Below are 27826 nucleotides of genomic sequence, written 5' to 3'. Positions count from 1 at the left end.
GACATCCAGCCTTTCTCACTTGGTGGCACAGACACTATCCTCTGCAGGGTCTGACTGACTATAAACTTCTCTGATTTCTCACTTTGCTTGGCTTGGGGTCCTCCAGGAAACTCAATTACTTCTGAGCCTGCTGTGTTAAGTTGAAAACCCAGGTTCCAGGACAGGTTGTTGAAGATTAGGTGTTCCACCCACCTGACTGCACAGCGTTACTTGAATTCTGCTGCTACCTGTTGCAGTGGGAGGCTTGTTTGCACTACAAAGGCCCCTGAAGGTTGTAGCTAAATAAACTTGTGGTATTGATTTGTCCATGTTCAGAGTCAGTGAATAGTATCTACTGCTTCAGGACAGAGAGGACTTAATTAAGGGAAGATTATTGGCCTAAGATATCGCCTCTGTACAGACCTTGCTTCTGAGAGTAGTGGAACACTAGGATGGATGCCTGGGAGGTCGGTGAGCCTCCAGTGCTAATGGAGGCCTCCTGAAGCTCTCTCAGCTAATGTCTGCCAGTGCTGATAAATCACAGGTGATCCTGCCTTGGGATGAAGGCCAGGCGGGATGGCTTCCCACAGTCCCATTCTGCTCTGTTAAACCAACTCTGCTGTTGGTCTAACAGCTCTTCTACCTTTCCTTCTTATGCTCGGTCATTAGGCACTTGGATGTGACACCCTACTTCCAGGTTGTGTAGTGCTAAAAGTCATAATTTGCTACCACAACGCTATACAGTCCCTTTTCTAAACTCTGACTGTTTTTTGGGAGGTGGGTTGTTTTTTGTTTGTTTTTTTTCAGTCTATGCCTCCAGCATGTGACTTCTGCAGGTAGATTATAGACTTTTTATTGATTGTAAGGATGTAGTTTACTTATGGAGTCCTTGGTGACTTCTGTGAGCTGAGGATGGGAGAGATGGATGAGGTCTCCTAAAGTTTAAAGGGTAGAACAGATGTGTTTAAATCCATCTCATTCTTGGCAGAAGATCTTGGGCAAATACTTTGCTAGTCTCGAGCCTTCTGTCACACTGAATGCCCTTGACAAAACAATCTTTGAGGCTCTGCTGTCCACTCTTCTAAACGAAATAAGCCTTATTTTATTCTGTTGTTCCCATCTCCCGTTTGAAACCTGCAGGGTTTGTTCCAAGTTTGTTCCTCTGTAGCATTCTTCTATCACACTTCAGAGTCTTTTCTGTCTTATGTGGGAAGGTGCTGTCTCTCTCGTTAGTCCACTAACAGATTTGGTGGGGAAGGTTGGGGATGTTCTTTTAATTCCTTCACCCTCTGATGTAGCTGTAGTAAGTGAAGTTTGCACAACCCACTGCCTGGCACCGACCTGGAAAGTGATCTGCAGAGGCTATAGGATGTGAGTAGGTAAGAATTTGGAGGTGGGACAGTGAGATCTGGTTTTGCTCAGGATGGAGGCCCTGGGCAGAAAGCTCCTGGTAGCTCAGGACAGTGATGCATCAATGGCTCCATCCTTGTGTCATTAAAAAATCATCTCTTTAGGAGTGAGGCTGTGCTGTCTGTGTAGGTTGTGGCTATAAACAATCCCTGTGAAGGAATCTACAGCCACAAATCAGTGCTTCCTTTTGCAAGGAGGGAAGGTGTGTGGGGGTGTGTGTGTGTGTGTGTGTACACCCACACAGATGCAATGTCTGAATACAGTTCTTAGGGCTGTATTTCGAAAGCAACCACCACTTTTCAAGCAATAGGACAGTGCTCATCAGCCATGTAAACTCACTGTGCTTTTTTTTGTTTGTTTGTTTGTTTCCTCTGATTTTCATGGTTTGTCTGAAGAAGTTGAACTTTTCCACTTTTGTGTGGAGAATCATCATAGTGTCATCGAATAGTTTGGGTTGGGAGGAACCTTGAAGATCATCCAGTTCCAATTCTCTGGTGTGGGCAGGATAGCCAACCACTCTATCAAGCACACAACCAAGCTCTGGGGATGGGGCATCCACAACTTCTCTGGGTAACTAGTTTCAGTGCCTCACTACCCTCTGAGTGAACAATGTCACTGTAACATCTACTCCAGGCTGAACAAGCTCAGCTCCCTCAGCTTTTCTTCACAGGACAGGTGCTTGAGCCATCTGAGCTTCTTCGTGGCCTCCTCTGAACCCTCTCCAAAAGCTCCATGTCTTTCCTGTGTTGGGGGCCGCGGACCTGGACACGTTACTCCAGATGGGGCCTCACGAGGGCAGAGTAGTTGGGGACAATCACCTCCCTCACCCTACTGATCACGCTTGTGTTGATGCAGTTCGGGATGCAGTTGGCATTCTGGGCTGCAAGTGCAAACTGCTGGCTCATGTCCAGCTTTTTGTCCAGCAGGACCCCCAGGTCCTTCTCCGCAGGACTGCTCTCAGGTTCTTCTCCCAGTCTGTACACATATCTGTGTATCTTCAACCCAATTGCAGCACATTTCACTTGGACTTGTTGAACCTCAATAGGTTCACGTGGGCCCACCTCTCAATCTTATCCAGGTCCCTTTGGATGGCTACCCTTCCTTCTGTTGTATCATCTGCACCACTCAACTTGCTGTCATCAGCAGACTTGCTGAGGGTATACTCGATCCCACTGTCTGTGTTGTTGATTGGCTGTGATCCTGAGGGTGTCCTTAATGCTTTCAGGATTCTTGAGGCTCAGAATACAAAGTGGAAAAGGGGGTAGTAAGAGGAATTCAGTTTTGCTTAGCTGTGTGTTCATTATTGATGTTTGAACACAACGCTGAAGGCTCTGTGTGCAATATCGTAGCTTCTTCACTAGAGGACAGCATTACACATTACAAATTGTAATTATAATGGAACAATGCTGGAAAAGATTTCTTACAGGTTTCAGAAGTGGGTGAGCTGGAGGTAGGTTGGGGTTGAGGTTACAGAGTAATGCGCTAGAACTCAGGAGCCATCCAGTCAAGGTGGTTCCTATGTAGCATGACTTAAAATCACCATCTGCAAACCTTACCGTGTTAAATCAGCAGAGGATGGTGCAGGCTGTCTTGCCCCTGTATGTACTTTGTGGGATTTAGAGGCAGCTGAATGGGTGGGACAAAGGAAATAAGGGGGGCTCAGGAGGAGGAATAAAAGAACATGTTCAGTGTCAAAACTCTTGTAATTGGTGGGATGTACAGTGGATGAAGGTAAAGGATGAGAGCCAAGGAGGTGCAGTGGATGTTGGATGGCTGCAGACCAGGCGATGGGTCTTGCAGGAGAAAATTAATGAAGGGCAGTCAAAATAGATGCCGCTCAAAGAGCTGTTGCTTCTGCCTGCTTTGATATCAGAGCTTTCAGCAGAGGGCAGGACTGTTTATTCTATCGCTGTTCCATCAGCTGTCTCTTCGTGTGAGACACAGAAGCTCTGACACAGAGCAAGGAGTGTGAAATGAGAGATAAGGAGGTTAAGTGAGGCTATGCAAAAGGAAGCAAGCCGCAGCCAAAGTGACCATCTTTATGCAGCCAGAGGTGTTGGAAGTTATCACTGCAGTGCCAAGCAGCTTCTGAGGACAGCTGCTGGCTTGGTTGCTTCTTCATATTTTTTGTATTCATTATTTTATCCTTCAGAGAAAGCTGACAGCGTTGGGAAGATACAGCTGTTAATTACACAGGTCTGAGAGAATTCAGGAGAGAAGCAGAGATCCCGGTTCTGGCAAGAGGCAGATGTTGCTTGTGAAGCAATAATGACATCTGTGGTAAATACAGATGGACCCTGGAACCAGGAGATGTGACAGAAGAGATTAACTGAGAGTAGCTACAGTTTCCTCTCCTCACTGCAGCTTACTGTGGCCTTCCTCTATATATGCCTCGGCCTCATGGTCTGTTCTTAAACTGCTTGCCAGAACAGAGAACAAAACCACTCAGCAGTGTGTGGGTTGTTGCACTGACATTTATGCCAAGTCACACGCTGTTGGTGGTGTGCCTCAGCTCCTCCATCTCTGCCTTTGGGACCTGGGCAGCCACCGTCATCTGCTTGGCTTGGGAGTAACAGAGTCCAAGCAGGCAGCTCCTGATTATGGGACTGAAGTCCTGCTGTGGGACTGAAGCACCCCACTGTTTTCCCAGTTGCAACTTGGACACACGTGCACAGAAGCTTAGGTTATGAGACTGGAGGTGATACATGCCCGTGTCCCAGTCTCAGCCATGACACTGAGCAACCGCAGTCTTGCAAGGTATGCTGGTTAATGCAGAAAACTCAGTAGTAGCTGGCAGTGAAAAAGCTCCCCCATTTGCTTTTTCTCAGGCAGATAAACCCTTGAAAGAAAAGTAAAGAGGTGTGCTCAGTATTCAGTTCCTGCAGCATGATTCTGCCTGGCAATTCCTGCCATCTTTGATTGTATTTTATTTTTTACAGCAAAAACACTTCTTACAGGTCCATTCAATCTCCCTCCAGTTAACCTCTCCTCCCTCTTGCCACTGACAATTGAGAATGCTTAGGATCCCCTCACACAGCCTGGGAAAGGACAACTGATCTGCCTTCCGCTGCCCTTAATGATGTGGATAAGGTAGGGATGGGAGGGAAACCTCACCATGCAGCTGCCTCCCTTTTTGCACAAGTTCTTCATCTGCCCTTCTCAGAGAGTATTTTTTACAGCTTCCTGACCTTTACTAACAATAGCAAGTGCCACACCTGGACTTTCACAGAAGGAGCAAATCTTACCACAAGGACGGAAATTCTATCGTACCAAGTGCAGCACAATTACCTCCACTTCTAACTAGTTGTGGGGCTGTGCCTTTCTGACTTAAGTTTGCCCATCTCACTGTCTCCCTGGTTACCTCTGCCAGCAGAAGATCCTTTTCTCCTTTGCTGCCCACATGTTATTCCTTTGCTCCAAGTGCAGGAGCAGGCTCTTGTTTTTGCCCTGTCTGTTTCTAACCATCTGTTCTGCTGTCCGTCACTTCTCTGCAGCCTCGCTGGTATAATCCTCACCTGCATCTCCCCCGTTCTGTGTTCCTAGGGTACCTGCAGTAGACCCAGCATGATTTTGCAGATCCTGGGTGCTCTCGTGGATGCTTCATTTCATCTGTCTGAAACTTCCACCTGCTCTGTCTCACTTGGAGGTTGGCATTCAGAAGAAACCCATAAGACAAAGGAAAAAAGCTCAGCTGGACCCCCCGTACTGAGTCGTCTGCGTGATATTTGGCCCAGCTGCACGAAGGGGGCAGTCTGCTCGTAGCCAAACCCCGCGCTGCTCTGCAACCACATCTGCTGAAATAGCTTTGAGCGTCGGCTGGCAATGCCTGCACTTCGTCAAAGAAAACATTTAAGGAAGTTCCCTTGCGGAAGTGCTCTGAACAGCGCGCTTTGCAAGCGGAGCTCCGAGGAGCAGATCCCTCCCGGGGGGACGGAGCGTGTTTGTGTGTGTGTGTGTGCATGTGTGCCCACGCGGGCATCTCCGCTGGTCGCACGCTTTCCTTCCAGGTGACCTCGTGCCTGTTTGGAGGGCTGTTGATTTACAATGCAGATTCGTCTGTCCTCGCCTGCCTGTTGTTGCCTCTCCTGAATTTGACTGGGATATAAGAGGCTGTTTGCTCTCTGATGCCAACGGTGGTGATGGCAGAGAGCCCTGCCACGTGAGAGGCAGAGATAGAGGAGAGGGGACGAAGGAGGAGTAAACTGTGCAACTCCTATTGCTTCTGGTCGTCTGGGGAGCGCATCTACGGGACAATGTCAGTGCTTACCCCTGTCCTGCAGCCCCCAGAGGTGAAGGAGTATCTGTCCAAGGGCGAACGCTTCATCAAATGGGACGATGTGAGTACCGAGACTTCTCTTGGCTGGGTTGTATGTGTGGTGACAATGTTTTGGTCAGGTTTGAGGGGAGGTTGTGAGTACATATGTGGGGAATGGGGCACTGACTGCTGCTTCTCTGTGCAAAACCAGTCCTTAGGAAGGCAGTTGATGCTGGGAGCCTCCCTGGGCTGAGAGGCACGCACTGCATTCAGATGCATCTTGGGGAGTGTAGGGTAGGATTTACTCGCTGCATGGAGTCTCCATGCTTTGCAGATGGGAGGAAATAGGGCTCCAACTTGCTTCCTCTTACAGTCCTGCTTCTGGAGTTGATGGGGGTCAGCCTTGTCCTGGCTTGTGGGTCTGTGAGCAAAAAATGCATGGAGCTTGCTGTGCAAAGCTGCCTTCCTCTCCAGCTCCATGCCCTCGTGTCTTCAAAACAGCTGGTTTGCGGACTGAGTTCCCCTTTGAGGGGAAGAGAATGTGGATCAGCAGAAAAGTAGGGGTTAACATGAGCATAATAGTTCCCCTCTTCACTTTCTGAGAAGGCAAGAGAGTGTTTCCCCTAATACCCAGGCACAGCGATGGCAGCTGCCCATCCATCTTGTTTGGAGTTTGGTCTGCGTTCTTTTGAGCATGCACATAGGAAGGGCTGGTCCAGCAGCACAGAGATATGAGAAGGCAATGCAGTGCACTGCTGACAGAACGGCTGAGTGCTAAGGAATGCAGGTTGGAATACCACCGTGCAGTTATTCCACTCGTTCTGCAGGAAGATGACACCAAGCTCTGGTAGAAAGAGCAACCTCCCCTTCCCTTTCCTTTCTTCCCAGTAGGGCAACTGCCTGCGGAATGCACCTGTGGCTTCTTTGGGGTTGAACAGGGAATCAGTTTCTGAGAATAACAGAGGCCAAAGTTGCCTAAATGAAAGCTGTGCGTTTCCAGAAATTCCAAAAGCTTGAGGCTGTTAAGCACTTCCCTGAGAATTTCTGGGATATTCAAGTTTCCTTGAAGCCCAGAGCGAGTCGAGTTGGACTCCCAACACCCACTAAGGGTTTGTGGTTGGAGTGAGTGCACTCAAGTCTTGTGTGCATTTTTGCCCAGGATTTACAAGTCTGAATTTCCTGGAAAGGCTTCTTCTAACTATTTACTAAGTTTACAAACTTGATCTCCAACAATAACGAAAGCCTTCACAAGTGCTGGTCACATTGCACCATCTTATCTTGCTTTCCTGCAGTTACAGCAGGCTGCAAAAGAAAGTGGAAAAAGCTTCAGCCTGTCTGTTTGCTGGTGGAGGGTCAGGATGAAAGCAGCTCTTCAGAGGTCGTGGAGTCTGCAGTTTTTTTTGTCTGACTCTTTGAAGCAACCTGGCTGTGCTGTTGTTAACAGGCTTGGCCTCTTTCTGCAGTAGCTGAGGAAGAGGAATGAAGGTAGATCAGTTTGGCTTCCTACAGCACTGTAGCTTGAGTCTGCACTGGAGCTTTCGCTCTACCCAACAGTTTCTTGAGTAGAGCAAAAACACCTTGCATTTGTAATGTCTTCTCCAGAGGAGAGCGCGGTAGGGTCCAGGCTAGGCTGGATTGTTCTGACCTGTCTCACTGGACCAGCTCCCAACATCTTGGGCTATGAAGCAACTCTGTGGTGCTTTGCTTAGCATCTGGCAAGCTGAGACTGCCAACTAAACTAGGGAGGTTAAGTCTTACTATATGATGCTTTCAAGTACCAGCTTGGGAACCTTTTCAAAGCCTGTGGTAGTCCAGGATGGAATAGTTGACCTCTTAGATGGAGCAGATGTGAATGGATTTGGCTGTGTGCTGACACTTAACTCTCTAAGTACAGGCAAGGATGTTTTCTATGAGTTTATGGAATCTCATGCCAGGCCACGTTACAGAACAGCACTCACTTTCTGCCCTAAAATTGAACTCCACAGCATGGGCAGCAAACACTTCAGCTGCCAGACCATCTCCTATGGAATTCACCATCTCCTTTGTTGCCAAGGAGCCAACCCACAGCAGAGTATAGCTGAGCCCCACAGCCACCCATGTCCCCGATCAGGAGGGCAGCTGTCCTTGTTGTGGCCTCACCTCGCCTTCAAGAAGGCTGCTTCACAGGAGATAAGGTTTATCTAGAAACAAGGCAGAAACTTTAGTAGTAGCAGTAGTAGTATTACAGTGTCTGTTCTACTCTTCGTGGCATGGAAGAACCCAAGGCCAAATGACACATACACTTTCCAGATTCCATTACTCGTTTCATCTCAGTAGCTGAGTATTTCGACTTCCTGAAGTCAATTTGAAGCCTTCTTAGAAATGGCTGATAGGCCTTGTGATTCTATCATCTGTGGCTCCAGAGGTCAAGTGCAGTCAGGAGCCTGCTAGACTGAATGAGCAGCTATACTAGGGCCCAAGCAGGGTCACCAAGTGTTCTCTGTCGTTGTTTCCAAAGAGCTCATCTCATTCATCTCTTAGCTTGCATGCCAGATGGGAATGGATGTTGTGCTGGGAATGTCTGTGAAGTTGTCTTTTTTTTAATTTAATAGTCCATTTAGAGCTAATGCATGGAATTTAAGAATTCCCTCCTAAAGTAGATTCATCTGTGACACTGAACCCTTCTTGACTAGATCCCTGCAGACTGCAAAGAGAGCCACGATGGCTAGCACAAGTAGACATCAAGGTGGTGTCTCTTCTTGGCTTTGCTCCTTCTGGAGCTCAGAAGGAAGCAGGTGCCTTGAAGGGAAGGCAGTTCAGGTGGAACAGTTACATGGACAAGGACTTTCTTCTCTACTGACTGTATAGAAATGTCCAGAAGATCTGCTTTAGCTAAATGCATAGTGTCAGGCAAGACCTAGACTTTAGCAGGGATTAGCTTTTGTAGCTTCACACTGTTTCAGTGGAGATATACTGATCTTACTGGTACATTTCCACAAATCAGATGGTGATTCACCTTGCTGGGTCTGTGTTTTAATGAAGAACCTTGTATGAGTGGTAGAGTCTGTCATGGGATATGAGGTGCTAACCTTTTCTGTTTGCTTGTGTTTGTGGGTCTTTTTGACGTGTTGTTAGGAAACAGCAAGTGCTTCTCCTGTGATTCTTCGGGTGGATCCAAAGGGCTTTTATTTATACTGGACGTATCAGAACAAGGTAAGTGTTAAGATTGCACAGGTCAGTCACCAAACAGTCAGTTCAGGTTTGTGCAGAATTAAAACACAGAAAGGAATTGTACTGATATGCCTGTTACGCAGCTTGCTAAAGGATTCTCCAAACCACTGCAGTGATGCAGTTAGAATAAAAATAGCTAGAAATGTGCAGTTAAATGTATGCATCATCAGCTAATGTGCGCCTTCTGTGTCATCTGTAGTGTGATTAACTGACCTGCTAGGGCTAGAGAGATTTTTTTTTTTTCTTTTAAAGAATGAAGGTAGTGATGTAGAGGCTACGTCAGGTCTGGAGAGTGATTTGTGCTCTCCAGGACCACGATGGTTTGCACCGTGGTGAGGGAGGTAAAGGACAAGGGTGAGAGCTGCCGGAGGGGAGTGAGATGCCACAAACTTAGGAAAGAGAACTGAGTTCCTTGCTGCTGGGTAGCAACAAGGGGTGGAGGGATCAGGCTTGCCAGGAGGTGGAAGGCTGGGTTTACTTCTGCTTTCCAGAGCAGAGCTGTGGTTCAGCTCTACTTCCTCCTTGTGACCTACATGCTGAAGAAGCATGGTAGATAAAGAGACAGAGCCAGTGCTCCTCCACAGCCGCCTGGCCAGGCAACCTGACATGTTTTGGTGAGCTCTGAATTCTCAAAAGATTGTGCCCTAATGGCAGCTTGAGCAAGGCACTAACACACAGCCACAGCATCTGAGAGTAGAGTTGCATCACTGGAGACTGTGACATCCCTGTCGAAGGCATGCTGATCTTTTCCAGCCCTCTCTCACTCATTCTCCGTTTCAAGGACTGCTCACTCCTGGTGGTAGAAGTTAAGCTGTAAGGGTTCAGCCAGACAGCAGGAAGAAGTGGTATCACTGAGTGATGCACCAAAAAATGCGGCAGGGGGCTGTTGTTTCTCATCAAAAATGTGTATTCTGTGGGGCTAGTGGTGGGAGGGATTATTTGGTTACCTGGGAAAGGGGCTGCAATAAGGAAGTCAGGACATGGCATAGCTTGAGGAAAACCCTGACAGAGGGGTCTCGTTTTCCTGGAAAATGCCATTGGTGATCACCTAAAATAAACAGATTTGAGAGCTGCAGTGAAGCAACAGCCCTCTTTACATCCTTAGACAAGCATTTGCCTGGCCCTTTCCCTTTCTTGTGCAAAAGCTAGGTGGACATTGAGAAAGGAGTGAGATTAGGAATAACGTTTTCATCCTGCTTGACAATAAAGTGGGGATACAGCCAGAAGACATGATATCCACACTATTCTTTATTGTGATCTTGGAGAATATCTGCTGCAATGAGTATAATTTGTTCTCCAGACCCGTGGTGAGCAGGCAAATTAGTAACAGAGGAAGGAAATTCAGGTTGGATATTAAAAGAACAAACAAAACAGACACAACAACTAGCCAGCAGTAGGGACATTGAGGACATGGAGTGGGCTGCCTAGGGAACCTCATGGAGTGTCCTCCATGGGAATTGCTTCAGAAGGTCTTCTGGTACAGGAGTGAGAGAATGTAGTAGTAGTGTAGGACAGGCAACACGTGTGTCAGATCTTTGCACGTGATTTTTTTGCACTACCCTTCTCCATAAATTGAACTAAATGGTACAAAGTAGGATGAATACACCAGCTGACACCAGCTCCGTGCTCCTCCTCTGCAATGCTTGCTGAGAACTTCATGTTGTACCACAGCTCTGTGCAGATTCTTCATTTTCAAGATCACGCTCTCTGCTTCATTGGGTTTTATTTACCCAGCTCTAGTTCAGCATCCTCATCCTGCCAGTTTGTAGCTTGAGGTGAAGGTGCAGGTGCAGTGGTGCTCCTGTTCCCTGCTTGCCAAAGTTGGCAAAAATACTATCTAGGTTCTCCCACTCCCGTTGTTTCTGCCTGGATGTCTGGACCAGCTCAAGTCTACTGTGGCTATTTAGAGCCAAATCTGAAGCTCTGAGTGTAATCAAGATGGAGGAGATTTGGGTAGAGAGGAGCCGTGTTCATCTCAGTAAACTACAGCAGGTTTCTGGCCTCAACCTGAAAATGATGGTGCTGCAGAAGCAGCATCACCTCTGCACTAAGTAGCCTGCCAGCTGGGCACAGTCCCCTGCCTGTCTTGTCCTGGGGGGTGGGCTTTTCCCCACTGATGGGCGCTGGTCCAGACCTGCTTTGCAGCGTCTGAGGGCTCTGGAAAGGCTTTAAGTTCTTCCTTTCTCTCCTTCACAATCCTTGTCCTTATTCTCTCGTAGGAGATGGAAATTCTGGATATAACCAGCATCCGAGACACCCGAGTAGGGCGATTTGCCAAAATCCCCAAGGTGAGTGTGTGCTTCATTCTGCCAGGTTGTAGGGGGATGGAAGAGCTGCCCGCGCCTTTGACACAAGCTGAGGCAGTTCAGCCTGGCTTTATGTTACAGGAAGGTGAGAAAAACTTGTCTGCTCACATCAGAGCTATGTAAACATAGAAAAGCTTCTGCTCTTGTCCCTGAGCTCCCCAGCAGTTCTCTGTGTGCCTAACAGAGTCTTACAGACCGTTACATATGAGCTTGTTAGAAAGGAAGCTTGGAGAAAACAGCAATTCAGCTTCCAGGTGCGTGCCAAAAGAGTGATTTTCTGCTGTGCACAACACCTAAGCTCTCTCCTGCGCCGTGCATCTGGCTAGTTTTAATCTGGACCTGGCCTTTCAGCTCACTGAGCTGCACTGGGGGGTCCTGCAGGGGACTTGTGATGATTCCGTGTTGAGTCACCGTGTTGAGCTGCTCTTGTACAGAGATGCACAAGTTGGGTCAAGGCAGCCACAAACCTGGAGTTACAGAGTGAGTCCAATGCAGCATGTGGTGTTCTTTTCCTTTAAAGGGAAGAAAATGTACTAATGGCAAAAGTTACTGCTTTTTCAAATAGTTTTCAGTCGCCCGTTTGCAGAGTGCACACGATTGTGCCTTTGTTTTTGGTTTCAGTTATAATTGAAGCTTCCTGCAGCACTGTTGCCCTTGTTAGGACTTTTTCTGGGCCCGATTTTTGTTTGCTTTGAACTTTTCTGTGTATGAAAAAAGACAAGCAAAAAATGGAAGCTGGAATGTGAAAGGGAAACAGAAAAGTAAAGATAATGGCTCCAAATGGTAACATAGATGATTCTACATAGATGATTCTCAGTCTAATGTGAAAGAGGAAGATTTGGCAATCCGTACTGAGAGACTTGAGCAGCCTCCTTGTGTAAGAAGTATGGATGTTTTCCTAATGCCTCTCTGAAAATGTCTAATCAGAGCTCCCTGGGGCTGGTGCTTCTCGAAAGGACATAAAGAGATGGCTGATAAAAGTACGGCAGAGCTGAAGAGCGGTACCCATCTCTCACAATTCTGAAAAATCTTAATTCCTTCTGATGAACTTTCTTCTCAGAAAAACACGTTTGAGTTCTAAACACGCCTACAGTTTTGCCTGCAACCCGTTTTGTGGGAATAATGCCTGGGGAAAAAAAGCTATCGGGGCTTTTTGTTGTTGTTGTTCAAGAGAGAGAATCGAATGTTTGGAGCTAACAGAGTGCTGCACTCAGAGTGGAGCTTGCTATGGAAAAGACCTACCTAAAGGAGAGACCTGAGGTACTGTTTTCTAGGGCCATAAACTCTAGGAATAAACTGTTTACAAAACAGATTAAACTTTGTAGATTAGAAGTTAGTGGTGGAAGCGCTGAGGCAGTAGGTGGGTGTCTACTTGGCAGCAGCAGCCAAGCAGGAGAGTGACTTAGAGCTCAGTAAGTATTTAAGGAAGTCTTTCATTGCAGACTACCTGGAAAAACACGGCAATCCAAGCATCAGGGTTGCCTCTAGACAGAGGAATAAGAACTGGGCAGTGTAGAAAAGAGCATGACCAGTAAGGGCATGAAATGGCTGCTTTAGGAAGAGAGTTGGTGGGAGAGCAGACTGCCTGCAGACTGGCAAAACAAAAAAGGAACTGTGGAGGATTGTGGAATGCTGCAAAATTAGGATCTGAATGGAGAAGGTGAGCGTGAAGCAGTTGCTCAGTGTCTCTTCCCATGAGAGCTGCGCGTCAAGTGGAATTTTCCATAGGTTCAGCCCAAGCAAAAGGAGGTGCTGCTGTTTGACTTGTGTCATTGCACGGTGGGACGCCTTCCTGCGCAAGTCATGGAAATGTATGTGATTTTAAAGGTAGGTCAAGAAGAGAATGCCCTTTGAGGATCTTAAATACAAGATAAGACCGTGGCTTGGAAAGTTGCTGAGCCATAAATTGCTGGAAGCTGCAGAAATGTGTCAGGGATGTATCACTGCGGTTGCCCTTTCTGTTCCAGGCATCTGGGTGGCTCTTTGGTCTGACCTGGTGTGGCTGTTTTGTTCTAGCTGTTTTAATAGGCCAGAGGTGGTGTTATACAGTGCTGGGAATTGGCTACAGTTCATTTAGGGGAAAAAAAAAAAAAAAAGAAACAAAGGTCAAGCATTAAGTGATTTATTAAGTACTGTCAACGGGCACAAGTGATGCACATGCTGATAACCGCTGCTGTGAAAATCCCAAGAGCATTTCAATCGCTGCACCTCAGACACACTTAATATATCAGTCTCTATTTTATTTCAGGGGATTTTCTGGCCTTTCTGTGATGACATATATAGTGAAGTGCGTTAGGCTGGCTCCTTATCCACCTTGATGGAAGGACTTGTGTGGGCACTGAAATGGGTACTGAACCAAAACGATGGGAGAGATGCACCATCTGGGCCTGGCAGTTCCCAGTTTCCACATGGCTGTGCTGTCCTGAATGCTTCCGCAGAGCACATTGGAAGTCCTCAGCAGTGTGTTCGGGTGGCTTTGCTGAGGACAGGATTTGAGAGCACACAGAAATGCAGAAAGTGACAATTTCTTGGCACGAGTCACCGTGCACACAGTGCATCCAAGTCTGGTGCACCATTACTATCAGATATCAATATGAAAACACAACGGGACAAAGAGGTGGAGGGTGGAAGAAGGGAGATAAGTGCCATTCTCCTGTGTTGTCTGAAGGTGAAACGCATCTGTACCCTTGGAGCAAAGGCTCTCCACTTGCTTTATTTCCTTTGAGAGCTCCACAAAGTGTTCTGCAGCTTTTCTTTTCTTTTTGATGGGAGTTTCTTTCTTTCTTTTTTTTTTTTTTTTTGTGAGCGAGGGCAGGGTGAACTTTGGCACATGATCAAGAGTAATAAAGATAAGAATTAGCAGGGACTTCTAACGTAAGTGAGACAAGATAAAAAGCTATTGAATGCAGTTCAGCAGCGTGCCAAAGCAGATCAAGATGTTATTATTTGCAATGCAATTTTCGTGTTTTTATTTGAGTAACAAGGAACAATAACAGCTGCTCCATTTTGTTTTCTCCTGATGCACCAAGAACCCAGAACATTTGCACAAGCCAGTAATTAGTACTACAGTATATGATGCTGCTGGCCAGGCTGCTGAGCTGTTGGCTTCAGCTTGGGTTTTGTTTGGGCATGTCAGCAGGCACGGGCTTTGAAATGAGTCTCATTTTTCACAAAACAAACTCGTGTTTTCTCACTGACGTTCATTATTATAATAAAATTTCATCCTTCGTGCATATTTTGTTGCTTTTGAACCCAGACGTGCAGACTCTGAGGAGGCAAAGTCTGGATCTCTCCCTCGCAGTCTGTTCCTGTTCGATTCCAGCAGGCTGAGGGTTATTTGGTGCCACGTGAATCTGTGTGCTGCTGTATTCTCCATCTCCCTTAGATAAGGCAGCAGCGAGAGCTGAGGGTGCTCAGCTGCATCTCCTTCTCTCCCTTGTCCCTCCAGGATGCTTGGCACAGGGACGTGCCCTGCCACAGACACGGTGCTGCTGTCCTAAAGAATGCATGGAGAGGGAGTTTGCTTGTGTTGTCCTCCAGTACTGCACTCCAGCACTGCATCACAAAGATACAGAACTGTCACGTACAGTGATTGCATGCAGCTGGAGCAAATCCTGGCTGTCATCTGCTTATGTCTGTTTCAAGTGGAGAAGCGGCCCTTTCCATCTCTTGCATTAAGCCTGGTTCTTTGTGTTTGCATGAGAATTTGCTTTTCTTAGGATTATGAATATGGTTTATACAGATCAGGTTTTAGGGAAATCAGGAGAGTGGGAAGTGAAATGAAAGCTGATTCTGTATTTCAGCCATTCTGCTGCTGGGCTGCTTTCTGTGTGTGTGTTTTTTCTAAGTGGATTTGCTAAGCATATTTCCCTTCCTGATTTGCATGGCTAATATGGTTGTCTATTTTCATGGACTGATGCCTCCTTTTCTGTCCACCTGCAGTGTGGCACTAAGGAACGGCAGTGAAGCTGCAGCACAGGAGAGCAAGTTATTAAAAAGGCAAAACGTGGCATCAGGACAGCGTCTGGTCCGCTCTCACCATTCTTGTGCCAACATCACTGCCTTTATCCCAGGAGGGAGATAATCCCTCAGTACAGCAGGCAGCACAAAGCGAGTGAGTGAGCGACTGACTTCAGGCTAGGTGGGAAACATGCTGGGAAAATATGACCCAATTTAGATCCCTAAGAAGATCATCCTTTCCTCTCTTTGCCTCTCCCTGCTGTCGTTTGCTAACAGAGGTGTTAGGGGGCGTCCTAAGCTACGCTGACAACCAATGCTGTGCATGCCATTTAGATAGCTGTACAGGCTAAGGCTGTCCACTTCTTGTTCTGAGACGGTGGTTGAGCCATTCTGAGGGCTGTGTGTGCCCAGCTTTGTCTGCAGAGCACAGGTGGAAGCTCAGAGCCAGCTGGGGACACATCCTGAGCAGAAGCTGGGGAGCCAAGTGACACCAGATTGCAGAGAAGGAAGGGGCGGGAGGAGCCGCCTTGTAACAAATACAGGAAATGAGCTTAGTTCAAACCACAAGTTCTCTATTGTCTTAGCTTCATAGAATTTACAACACTAGAGGTAAGGAAGCTGAACAAATGCCGCTGGGTTTGCAAGATGAAGTTAAATGTGAAACTAAAATCTAACACATTGCCACTCGTATTTTAAGTTCTGTTGAGTTGGACTCGTTTATCCTTGTGGGTCCCTCCCAGCTTGGGATATTCCATGATTCTCAGTGTGGTAGGATATGTGGGTGCCGTTGGCTTCTGCAAAGAAGCATTGCTTACAGTGCAGCAGCGAGCCACTCTAGAAACTCTTCAGCTGGTAGAAAGTAGTTCTGGGTGGCTGACTGCCTTTCCCTTCAGTCCCCTCAGATCCTCTTGGACTGTACACGTCTCAGTTACCACCGAGGAGAGGCTTTTATGAAGGGAGAGCTGGCAATCAGGTGGTTTTGAATTATAATCCATCTCATTCTTTTTTTTTTTTTTCCCTATTTGCTACAGATATGCCCACATTGCAGACGCTGCAGGAATTTGGAAAAATGCAGTGGAAAAAGCCTGCACAGTTGCTCATAAAATATACATGCAGTTTTCTGTGCAAGACACAGCACGTGAGGGTGCCTACAGTGAGCTGTTTCAGTTTTAGCTATCGCAGTCCAAACGTAAATAGAAAATTGTGTGGCTGAAACAACTGCTTGCGTTTGAATCAAGCAATTCAAAGGAAGGAAAATGGTCAGCTGTGTACTGGGGGTTTTTTGTTGGCCTTGTCGGTCTAAGGCCAACGTTCATCAGTAAAAATGTAGACGTTGTCCAGTCATAGCAGCTCGATGAGTTACCCAACAGGGGCTGAGCTGCAGGGCTGATTTGGTGAGTGCTCTACATTTATAGCAAGCACATGAAGTCATTTAGCTTAAAGCTCTCTCGCTGAGGTTAGTGTGGTACCTGTAACGTGCTAGGATATTACTGATGCTTTAACTTGTTGAAATGGAGTACCTCAGCCATATGTCTAACATACAGCTTCCAGCTCCAGGTAGGTTTCTGAGCCTGCCCTGCCCTGCTAGCAATTGCCAGTGATGAATTTTGCCCTTAGTTTCTGAAGGAGCAGTGTTCTGCCAGATGGCTTTGATGGATCCTATGCTTCAAGTAATGAATTGCTGCGTTTCATGGTAGGACATGGGAATGTTATCCTTCTGTTATAAATAGCGACCATCGGTGTAACTCCAGGATACTTTGGCTCAGTTATGCCTTATGTAGGATAGGAATGCATAAAATGCTAAATAAGTTAAAGGGATTCTATAAATACTTTCATATGGTGATGAAATCCCAGTATGACTAATCGGATGAGCTTTTCACTTATCAAATCTCTGGTGAGCCATCGCTTGGGACATTGCGATTGCTATGGAAAAAAAAGACAACAAATTTAGCAACTGACAACAAGAAGAAAATGTCATTTGGGGAGAAGGAGTGAGCTTCTGTTCCCAGCAACCAGGCTTAAGTCTGGTCGGCCTTCTGGGACCCCAAACAGCACCTTTCTTGTGGTGAGGCAGGCTACTGCAACGTGTCGCGCTAATTGGAAAGCCTTTCTTAGCGTGTTTCCACAAATGGTTGTCTGTGCTAACTTGGTTACACACCCGTACTAAGTAGAGGCCAAAGACTCTTCTCTCCGCCTGTCTGCAAGTTGAGGCTGAAACTTCACATGCAATTTCTTTAATAGAAGTCTCCCACATGCACTTTTTCAGACCAGAACGGGCCGTTTGTGCGGTGATGTTGGTCACAATGGTTTCTTTCTTGGAGGATCTTGGTGATGCAGGCTACAGACAAGAAATGGAAAATAAGAAAAGATGAGAAAGATCACATGCCGTAATTTTGCAACTGTTGAAAAGCTTGAGTCCATGTTTGCGTTGGGTCCTGTCTTTTTTTTATTATTTCCTGGTGCAGTTTGCTCATTCTCCTTCTCACCCCACTTGTTCTGTTTGTGTTGCAGTGCCAGAAGCTCCGCGAGGTCTTTAACTTGGATTACCCTCACAGCACCTTTCTGCTGAAAACTCTGACCGTTGTGTCTGGCCCTGACATGGTGGACCTCACTTTCCATAACTTCGTGTCCTACAAGGAGAACGTTGGCAAGGTATGTGGGCCTGAGGGCAGAGAAGCACTGTGAAGGACAAAGAGTTGGCACGTTCCAGAGGGAGCAGGAAAGGAGTTGTTGGGTTTGTAGCCCAGCAGTATCAGCCCAGGCCGGTGTCCTGTCCGTGCAGTGTACTTGTGCTGTTCCATCAGCTGCCTCCACCCTTGTGTGTGTGTGTGTGTTTTTTCTCCAGAGCTGGGCTGAGGATATCATGGCCATTGTTCAGAATCCCCTCACATACAACGCTTCTCGGTACACCTTCCTAGAGAAAATGTAAGTGGTTTCTGACAAACATTGCTATCTGAAACGTTTGTTTGCTGCCCTTTCTGTCTGCAATGGAAAGAAAAGGCTTCTTAGCATCCAAGTCCTTTGGCAGTCTCCTAAGCAAGTCCTATACTAGCTCAGGAGCCTGGAGGCACAGGGCAGTGGGTGGTCAATGGGCTTTGTGTTGCTTGACAACTGACTGGCACTGCAGCACTTGAGCCTTGGTATTAGATACACACGTGGCACTAGGCAGACTGAAATTCCGAGCTTCAGATATATTCCCCCATCACAGTCACAGTGCTCACCTCAACAAAGTACTGCCTCTTCTTCTTGGCTCTGTAATACTGTTTGGTTTGGCAGCCTGAGATCGTCAAGGAGAACTTAATAACAGAGGATACCATCATCTCACATCTGTTGTATGTTTCTGAGGAGTCTTTTTGATATCAAAACAGTTTGCCTGTTTCTCCTTCCAAAGAAATGGGAACAGGTTCTATGTGAGGTTAAGCTTACAGCCTGTAGGACCCTGGTTTTCAGTTAACTGTTGGTTTCCTCTCCCAGTTGCGTTTTCTTTTTTCCTCCTCATCTTGGCTTTTTTCCACAGCCTGGTGAAGCTGAAGATGCAGCTGAACGCAGAGGGAAAGATTCCTGTCAGGAAGTGAGTAAGGCTTTTGTTTGTCTTTTATTGTATATTCAGTTAGATGAAAGGCATAGCAGCTGGTAAGAGGGTGGTAGCCCTGTGCCTTCAGCTGTCTGCTTCTGCTGCAGGGTAAAAACCATTGCCAAAAACTATTACCTATGAGGTAGAAACCATTCAAGTCATGAGAGGACTCCTGCTGCACCTAAGTTCCTCCCACTGAAGGGCCTGGGACATAACTCGTGTCTGGAAAGGAGACCTTCTGTGACCATTTCCTCATCTACAGCAAGGAATTGTCTTGAATGGCCGTGAATTTCACTTCCTTGCTGTTCCCAAATATTCATTAACAAAATCAAGCAACTCTGATAAAATTGTGACTGGGGATTTGTTTTGCAAGCATGAGTTGAAGCTGCATAAAGTGTAGGACTTGTTTGAGCTTTTATAGAAGGAGTTCTGTATGTGGTCCATTTTTGCTTGACAAATCAGCTAGCCTGAAGCAGAGATCCGTTGTTTTATCATAGAATCATAAAATCATTTGAGTTGGAAGGGGCTTTTTGTCTTTTTTTTTCTTATGTGTGACCACTGCAGCTATTCTCCACTGGTGTGATTCCACTGCCTTCAGTCTTCACTCTGCACGTGAATGAGGGAAACAGCCTTTGAGGACAGACATCTGGGCCAGTGTTAATGCTGGCTCAAATACAGGAGAGGTTTGCACTTCACTGTTCAAGGACTGGCTTTGGCATCAGGGTAGAAATGTCCTGAGAATAAGCTAAGGCTGCTTTGCTGAAGCAAAGACCCCTGTGTGCTGCATGGCATAAATCTAATATTGGTTTTGTGCCACTCAGTGTCTTCCCTTGTGAAATCACTCCATGGCTGATCCCATCACTCCTCCGTGTTGTTTTGTCACTCACACGGCGACAAAAGGCTGCACTGCAGCACTGAATTTCCCTTTGGAGTGCTTAATTTATCTTTCCTTTTGAGAATAAGGACCTTTGGTGAGTGTGTTTGTGGGTATTCGCTGGGAAGTTCTGAACCACCCTGCTCATAGATTTGTGCTGTTTTAGCATCATGAGAGGCAAATGCTCATCACCTTAATAAATGTGGTAACTACCATGTGTTATAAGGCAAAATGATTCCAGATTAAGTCTAAATGTGTTCCTGGACAGCTGATTGTTATTTGACAATAAACATTACTAGGGAAAGTGTACTTCAGACCGATCTTGAGAATTCAAGCAGGGTAGCATTACTGCAGAGAAAATGGTTTGTTCTTCTGGAATAAGCCAGAAGAAACGTCCGATACAGGGTGTAGCTCACTTCAATGCCCTGGCCTTTCTTGTAGAATAGCAAAAGTGGTATATGGTCTAAGCCATTACACGGTTAAATTGTCCAGATTAAGAGCCAGATTTATAAAATATATTCAGCATCTCCAAGTGCAGGTATATGTGAAGCTTTCTGAGCCTCCATGTCAGGCTTTATTTTTACATTCCACGTTTACTTGACTTTCACTTTGGACATTTAAGTCCCTTTTGAAGTATAACAAGGATGCTGCAATTTTTGCCTTGCAAAGGGCTGCTTGGGAACAGCATGCAGTGTTTGCATATGTCAGCTACAGCTCCAGTTAAGCACTTTTCCATCTGTCAACATATTTGGCACTTTTTGTTCCCCTTCTTGACTGTGAGCACCTGTTATTCCAGGAGTGTAATAGAGCTGACGTCTAAATTTATCCACAGATGATACCTCATTGTTGCTGATTGGGATGTTCTGAATCTAGGGAGAATTACTAATCCATAATACTGCAAAGAGACTGCTTTAAACTGTAGGCTTGACCAGGTGCGTTCTGCCCTGCAGACCGGTACCCAGCTTTCTGCATCCTTTTACATGGTGCTAATGGTTTCCTTTTTCCCTGTCTGCATAGTATTTTTCAGATGTTTCCTGCAGACAGGAAGAGGGTGGAAGCAGCATTAAGCGCTTGTCATCTTCCAAAAGGCAAGGTAAGGATGTAACCACATAGCCAAAGATCTCACTAGTTTGGGAATAATCTTTCTGCTTATCCTGACTCTGTGCTGCCCGTGACTTCAAAAACATCAGCTGCCCAGATTCTCTTAAACTGCTTTGAAATCCTATCCTTGTTATTAGCTGCCTTGCCTAAACTGCAAGCCTGCTAAAATCAATTCTTACTGTTCATAGCACTTGCAGCCCTGTGACTTGCACTGTATGGCATAGGAAGCAGCACGTTCCCTTCTGTCCATTTCCCCTGCTCTTTGAAGCAACAGATCTGATGGCACTACTGCCAACCTTCAGACCACGATCCAGACCTCTAATAGCTCCTATCAGCTCATCGTGCACTTTATATCATCACACAGGAGCCACCAAGGGACAGTTGAAATAACACTCCGTTCTGAAATAGGCCATTATAGTGGCTCTCCCACTCCATCCTCTCTTTCCTAAACACCTTGCTAGGGATGCCAATTGCTTATCTGCCTTGTCACAATGAGTGCTGGACTGCAGGCGTTGAGCGTTATCAGAGGTGAAAACCGTTGTGGGTTGATGATACTGACGTGTCTTTCTTTCATTCTCAGAATGATGCCATCAACCCAGAGGACTTCCCTGAGACTGTGTATAAAACTTTCCTCATGAATCTGTGCCCACGGCCTGAGATTGATGAGATATTTACTTCACAGTAAGTTCCCTCCAAGCCACAGAAGAGGACTTAATCTCTTATGGCAAAAGAAAGGTAGGAAAGGTGGGAAGCAGGGTTGATGTGCATACTGCTTGGCTGATCACACACCAGCCTGGAAGAACAGGTACCTAAGTCAGAAAACATTGCCAGGGCACTTAACACTTTCACTGGCGACCTGAATTAAAAGGATAAGGCCTGAGGCCTCACTGTGCTGCAGGGGCTCTGAATTGTCACTGTCAGAAGCACTGATTTCAGGTTAATCTAGGTGATGGTTATGTGAGACTACTTGTGGCTAGCCCCAAACCAGACTATGCACAGCATAAAACCCAGAGAACTTTGCCATTAGCCAGTGACTTGTTTTCAATTAGCTAAACCTGTGACTTCTTAAATGGACTTGATTTCATAGGGCAAGTACTCATTGTGGTCTGAAATTTAGAGTTCAGGTCAGAGGCTCAAATTATGCTTTATTCTTTCCTCGTACAACCTCTCAACAGCAGTGCATCAGTTAGGAAGAAGTTTATAGAGGAGGAAGAAAGACCAGATTGGGAAGCATCATTGACAGGAAGAAATGTAGATAAAACAGAATTCTGTGGGCTCGGAGAGCTGTGCATTTATTGCTAACCTGAGGAAGGACCAGTGCCTCCATTATGAAGTTTTCTGGCACATGTGCCTTACACTTGCTTTTCTGTAATTCTTTCCCCTTAGCCATTTCAAAGCAAAACCCTACATGACCAAAGAACACTTGGCAAAGTTTATCAACAAGAAGCAGCGAGACTCTCGCCTCAACGACATCCTTTTCCCACCAGCAAAACCTGAGCAGGTGCAGAGCCTGATAGAGAAATATGAGCCCAGTGTCATTAACATCCAGAGAGGTGAGTCTCACTCAGCCCATAGGACTGGTTCTTCTGTCATGTCCCGCTATGAAGGTAGCATGAAAATAGCAGGGCATCTCATACCTTCTGGTACTCTGGCTTTTCCAGGGGAGCAACCAGCCTGATTCTCACAAACCTCTGCCTTACTGGGAAGGAGGTGCCCTTCCTTTGTGTTTCAGCACCATTAAAGCTTTCTTTTCCATGTAGGGCAGTTGTCTCCAGAGGGAATGGTCTGGTTTCTCTGCGGCCCTGAGAACAACGTGATAGCACTGGACAAATTGGTGCTGTATCAGGACATGACACAGCCCCTCTCACACTACTTCATCAATTCGTCCCACAACACTTATTTAACAGGTATGGGCATGTCCAGAACCGCCTGAGCTCCAGCACGTATGTACCACTATCAGGGATGGATGAATGGTCCTGATAATCAGGCAGGTACATCTGCCCTCTAGCTTGGAGGTCTGAGGGCTGTAGTGCGTGACACTTCAGAAGAAGAAATATCACTCTATTGCCTAAAGCATAGAATCGTATTGTGGTTGTAAAAGACCTCTACGATCATCAAATCCAACCGTCAGTCCGTCCCCACCATGCCCACTAACCCATGTCCCTAAGTGCCACATCTACATGTTGACCACCTCCTTGAACACCTCCAGGGACGATGACTCCACCTCTCCCCGTGCCAATGCCTCACCACTCTTTTTGAGAGTATTTTTTCCATAATATCCAACATATTGTCATTCTGCTCAAAGGCAGCAGAGTTTATGCTGGTGCCCCACGTGAATAGCTTAAAGCTGAACCTCCCTCCTTGTGCTCTCCTCCAGCTGGCCAGTTTTCTGGTATCTCCTCTCCCGAAATGTACCGTCAGACGCTGCTGGCCGGGTGTCGCTGTGTGGAGCTGGATTGCTGGAAGGGCCGTCCCCCAGATGAGGAGCCCATCATCACTCACGGGTTCACCATGACAACTGAAATCCTCTTCAAGGTGCAGGAGTCTTCTCCACACGTTTGCCCTTGCTTGGCTTTGGGCTGATCTCCATTCAGGTTGACTGACTGGCAGTCAAACGTATGGGCAGAGATGATTGAAACAGAAAGATGCGTGGCGAGATGGCAAGTGAATGCATGTGTAGATAGAATGAAAGATGAGGAAGTGTGCAAGAGGTTGGAGTTTGTGTACGTCGTTGGAGCTGGAGGACCGTGAAAGGTGGATGAGGATAAATGAATGATGGGAATTGCAGGTAGTCAAGTAGAAGTGATGGAGAGACAATTGAGTAGGTGTGCCTGCATGCAGAGTTGTGTAGCATGATGGATGTATGGATAGAAAATTGCATGAGAATTTTATGGATGGGCGCGAGTCAGACAAACAATCAAGGTGGCTTTTAGAAAACAAACATTTAAAGTGAGTTTATCTTCTAACAGTTTGTGTGCTTTGCAGCCTCAGATGGTGGTGCTTTGGAGGAATAGATTTTAATTACTTCCCAATTACACGTCTGTTTGGTGGAGCAACTGCCCTCTAGCATGCTGAGCAGGCAGCTTCCCTGAGGGTTCAGCTCCCAGGCTTCTGAAGCACAGCTCAAAGCCTTTAAGATGTATGGTGTTCATCCACAGAAGTTACAAGCAGCTTGCATGTTAAAAATCAGTGCACCATGCTTATTTTCCTGCCCTCATGTACACAGCAGCTGCCAACAGGAGGGCACTTTTTCTTCATTTTAAAGCTCTTTATTCATATTCCATATCTTTCCCCAGTTCCAATGCTTCCCAAGTACTAAAATATTTCTTCTGGGGAAAAACAACCAAACAAACAAAACACCAGATCCTTAGTAACGATTGGAGGTATTGTCATTTTCAGTGCCAGTAATTCCCCATATCCTATAATAGCACTGCTGCTTTTTGCACAGCAGTTCGCTACGGGTAGGAAAAGTAATGACAGCCATAGCTACTGTAATTGCAGAGTTCTGCTAAGGCATGCAACTGCACCTCAAGGAAATTATAACCTGCTATTCCTCTTCCAAACCTGGCAGGTTTCTTGGGCACAATCCAAGTGGTCCATGGAGGAGCTGAATTTTGGGGGTTGTTTTATTTGCTTGGGGGGGTTTTCTTTTCTAAGGGGGTTGCCCACATTGAGGTGGCCTCCCCGTTTAACCTGGAGCCCACGTGCTCTGTGTAAAGTTAGTGCACGAACACACTAGAATAAAGGCTGGGAGGTAATTACACTTCCTTACCACGTCAGTAAGCAGCAATGGGAAGAAAACAGTGGAAAGTTTGTGGAGTTTAACAGGGATTTGGAGAGAATATGTTTTTTTTTTTTTCTCTACGTTATCAATGCTGGGAATGTTTCCGTGGTATTTGCATTGGAAATGTCAACACTGCTGGTGAGTGCACATTCCAGATTTCTCTGCTGCTAGATGGAAGCATGTTGTGAGCAGGTGAGATGATAGGAAGTTGGGCAGCTTCAGAGGCAGGTGTAGACTTTCTTACTGGAGAAATCCGTGGCTGATCATTGTGGAGATCTGAAACGTGGGGAGGGATCAGTTTCGTGGGGAGATGAGATCTGTTACTAACGAGTGCTGATCTCTGTGATGTTCCCTCCTTCAGGATGCCATTGAGGCCATTGCAGAAAGTGCTTTCAAAACATCCCTTTACCCTGTCATCCTCTCCTTTGAGAACCATGTGGACTCGTGAGTATCTGGTGGCTGTGGGGACACAGCGTGGGAGGACTGTGTTCTCTGTTGTCCAGAGCAGAACAGGCAAGGGCTGCTTGGTTTTAAATGAGTGCCTGTGTTGACATGAAACACTGTTAGGGATTTTTGCGGCCGTTGTAAGTGGGTGAAGATTTATGGATCTCAAGACATTTGCTCATGCTAGACTTTGGATTTGGGCATCTGTTTTCCTGCTCACTCCTGCTTTATCTCTTTGTTTACTAGGCCCAAGCAGCAGGCAAAGATGGCTGAGTACTGCCGAACCATATTTGGAGATATGCTGCTGACAGAGCCTCTGGAGAAATACCCAGTGAGTGGGAGCTGGGGAAGGAGGCTGAAGAAGCTGGTTAGGGGAGAGGTCTTTATGAAAAAACAGTGGTTCTTGAGGCCAGGAGATGCCACAGGAGATATAAGGATGGTGACAAGAGCTAAATGAGCTCAGTACGTAGGGGTGAGCAACCCGACAAGTGGAGGGAAGGCTTCTCAGTCGCAGGGTTTTTCCTGAGCACTTGTCTGACCCTGCTCTTAACGCTCCATCCCTTCATGACTTTGGAAGCTGAACTCCAGGTGACCAGGCTGTACCCATTGCACCAAGACGAGTCAGTGTATTTTCATGCCTGATGCTGTTCCAAGTGTGTCTGCCAGCACTTGCTTTGGAAAGAACCAGGAGCAAGGGCTTAGCAGCATTTCAGGCTCTTCCAACCAATGCTTCTAAATTCCTGTTTCCAGCCTGGAAATAACCCCTTGGGGGCACAGATGGGCAGGTCAGTGACATGCATCACTGTGTGCTCAGCATAGCTGAGTAAAATTCCTGCTCTGCTTGGCCGGAGTTCACAGCTTCCTTGTGCAATTATGTATTTTTGTGGTGATGGTGACGTTTTTGGTGAACCTTCTGCACACCACTCATTCAGCTGCCTTGTGAATGGACACTGATGTGCAAATCATGGGCAGTGCCTGTGTTCTGCGAGGAATGAAGCAATTTACTCTGGTTAAATAGTGGAGGGGGGGGGGCTAAAACACCTAGTCCAAGCATCTGGTTTTTAATACTGAGATAAAAAGAGCTGAAAACAAACAGGGAGCATGTTGGCAGTTGCCGACTGTCCAGACCCATGTCTTTGCCCAGGCAATGGGGAGAAACAGTTCAGAATGCTAGCTGTATTATTAATAGGTCTGTTGCTATCTGTATGGGGAGTGTAGGTCTAGAAGCAGAGTCTGAGTCACACATCCTCATGTGACACACACAAAGTCACCGCCTTTGGGATTTTTTCTCCTTTTCTTTTTTTTCAAATCAGCCTTAGGCAGAGAGTTTAAATATGGCCTGATTGCTGATCTGGTGCTCTGGGATAATGAGAGAAGTGGGTGGAACGTTTAAGCCTGAGCTGTGTGGAGGGCTCCAGGACACGTGGATGGTTTTTCAGCTGTAGTGCAGGATGGGTGGCTGGAAACGGCATGGCGTGCACGGGCAGTAGAGCTTGAAAAGACTGAGAGGTGTAAGATGTTGGTCTGAAAGTGACATCAGGAAGGTGAAGACTTGGAAAAAAATCTGCATAGATATAGGGGGATGTGCCTGCAGGTGGAGAAATGGAAGTATACAGTGGGTGAGAGGTGTTTCGGTGCACCAGTAGGTGGCCAGAGGAGGAACAGGACAGCTGGGTGTCTAAATTGTATCTCTGCAAAGAAAGTTCATTGCAAAATTCCTCTGTTGCAGCTGAAGCCAGGAGTTCCTCTGCCGAGTCCTAAGGATCTCTTAGGGAAAATCTTAATTAAGAACAAAAAGAAACAGTCAGTGTCTGAGAAGAGGCAGAATTCTATGAAGAAGGGGAAGAATGTGGAACCAGAAATCATCGAGCAGCCAGCTTTTATGGATGCTGAAGATACTGGTATGTCTGAGGGGGAAAATGGGACTAGTACAGCTAGATGAGCAAGTCTGGCCTGCTAGGGACTTTCCAAATTGCCTGATAGTAGCTCTAGGCAAGACAGTACTGGTCATCAATTCAGGCATCTCAAGAAGAAGCGTAAGCTTGGAAGATAAACTAAATCTTTAGAATGTTTTCAGACACTGTTCCAACTAAAAAGAGGCAACCAACTTAATTCCCTGCCCATCAGTGAACTCTGCTGCCTAATCTGAGACATATGTCTTGCATGGGTTAGTAATTATTTGACGCACACTGACTGTTGGTTTGTTGGAAGGGGATATTTGTTTTTTTAGCACCAGTAGCTCTCTGATAACCACAAATTTACCATGGCATGGTTAATAAAAGCATATGATGGTTTGGGCTGAAGATGTCTTAGATCATCTCTTTCCAACTGCCCACAGCAGGGACCTTCCCGCTAGATCTGGCTGCCTAGGACCCCATCCTGCCTGTGGGTCCCTTCTTTGTGCTGAACACAGCACTGCAGGTGGGGCCTCACAACAGCAGAGTAGAGGGGCAGGATCACTTCCCTCACCCTGCTGGCCACGCTTCTTTTGATGCAACCCAGGGTACAGTTGGCCTTTGGGCTGCTGCTTGGTGACATCAGCAAAATTGCTGGGAATGCACTCAATCCTGTAGTCCTTGTCACCAACAAAGATGCTAAGTGGTGCTGGTCCCACTGCTGACCCCTGAAGGTCACCACCTGTCACTGGACTTGACTTTGACATCCAGTCATTGACCACAACTCTTTAAATGGGACCGCCCAGCCAATTGCTTATCCACCCAAGTGGTCAAACCATCAAATCCATGCCTTTCCAATTTAGAGACAGGGATGTGGTGCCAATCACCCTTCCCTTATCCACCAACACTGTGACCCCATTCTAGAAGGCCCTCAGGTTTGTCAGCCATGATTAGTGAAGTCATGTTGGCTGTCACCAGTCACCCCTCTATTTTCCATGTGCTTTAGCATAGTTTCCAGGAGGATCTGCTCCATG

The 27826-nt window shown here is 46.6% G+C and overlaps 1 protein-coding gene across 3 annotated transcripts in view; it reads left to right on the top strand.

Annotated features, from left to right (window-relative positions):
• The first annotated feature begins 5267 nt into the window (after nt 1-5267).
• Nucleotides 5268-27826, top strand: part of PLCB2 (phospholipase C beta 2) — a 38994-nt gene continuing 16435 nt past the window's right edge. Inside the window, exons 1-14 of one of the 3 annotated variants that reach the window (XM_025151350.3) lie at nt 5268-5726; nt 8759-8836; nt 11074-11142; nt 17632-17772; nt 17966-18045; nt 18638-18691; nt 20586-20661; nt 21250-21350; nt 22056-22222; nt 22430-22576; nt 23047-23204; nt 24815-24897; nt 25144-25228; nt 26627-26798. In XM_025151350.3, the coding sequence (XP_025007118.2) occupies nt 5643-5726; nt 8759-8836; nt 11074-11142; nt 17632-17772; nt 17966-18045; nt 18638-18691; nt 20586-20661; nt 21250-21350; nt 22056-22222; nt 22430-22576; nt 23047-23204; nt 24815-24897; nt 25144-25228; nt 26627-26798 (1495 nt within the window). In that variant the 5' untranslated portion in view covers nt 5268-5642. Of the gene's footprint in view, nt 5727-8758; nt 8837-11073; nt 11143-12377; nt 12988-17631; nt 17773-17965; nt 18046-18637; nt 18692-19348; nt 20501-20585; nt 20662-21249; nt 21351-22055; nt 22223-22429; nt 22577-23046; nt 23205-24814; nt 24898-25143; nt 25229-26626; nt 26799-27826 lie in introns of those variants that run through there. The other 2 variants (XM_015286275.4, XM_015286276.4) reach the window with 2 other exon arrangements.

Source organism: Gallus gallus, chromosome 5, assembly GCF_016699485.2.
Source record: "Gallus gallus isolate bGalGal1 chromosome 5, bGalGal1.mat.broiler.GRCg7b, whole genome shotgun sequence".
NCBI lineage: Eukaryota > Metazoa > Chordata > Aves > Galliformes > Phasianidae > Gallus > Gallus gallus.
Note: the sequence above shows the minus strand (reverse complement) of the source record. Positions and strands in the feature narration are given on the sequence as shown.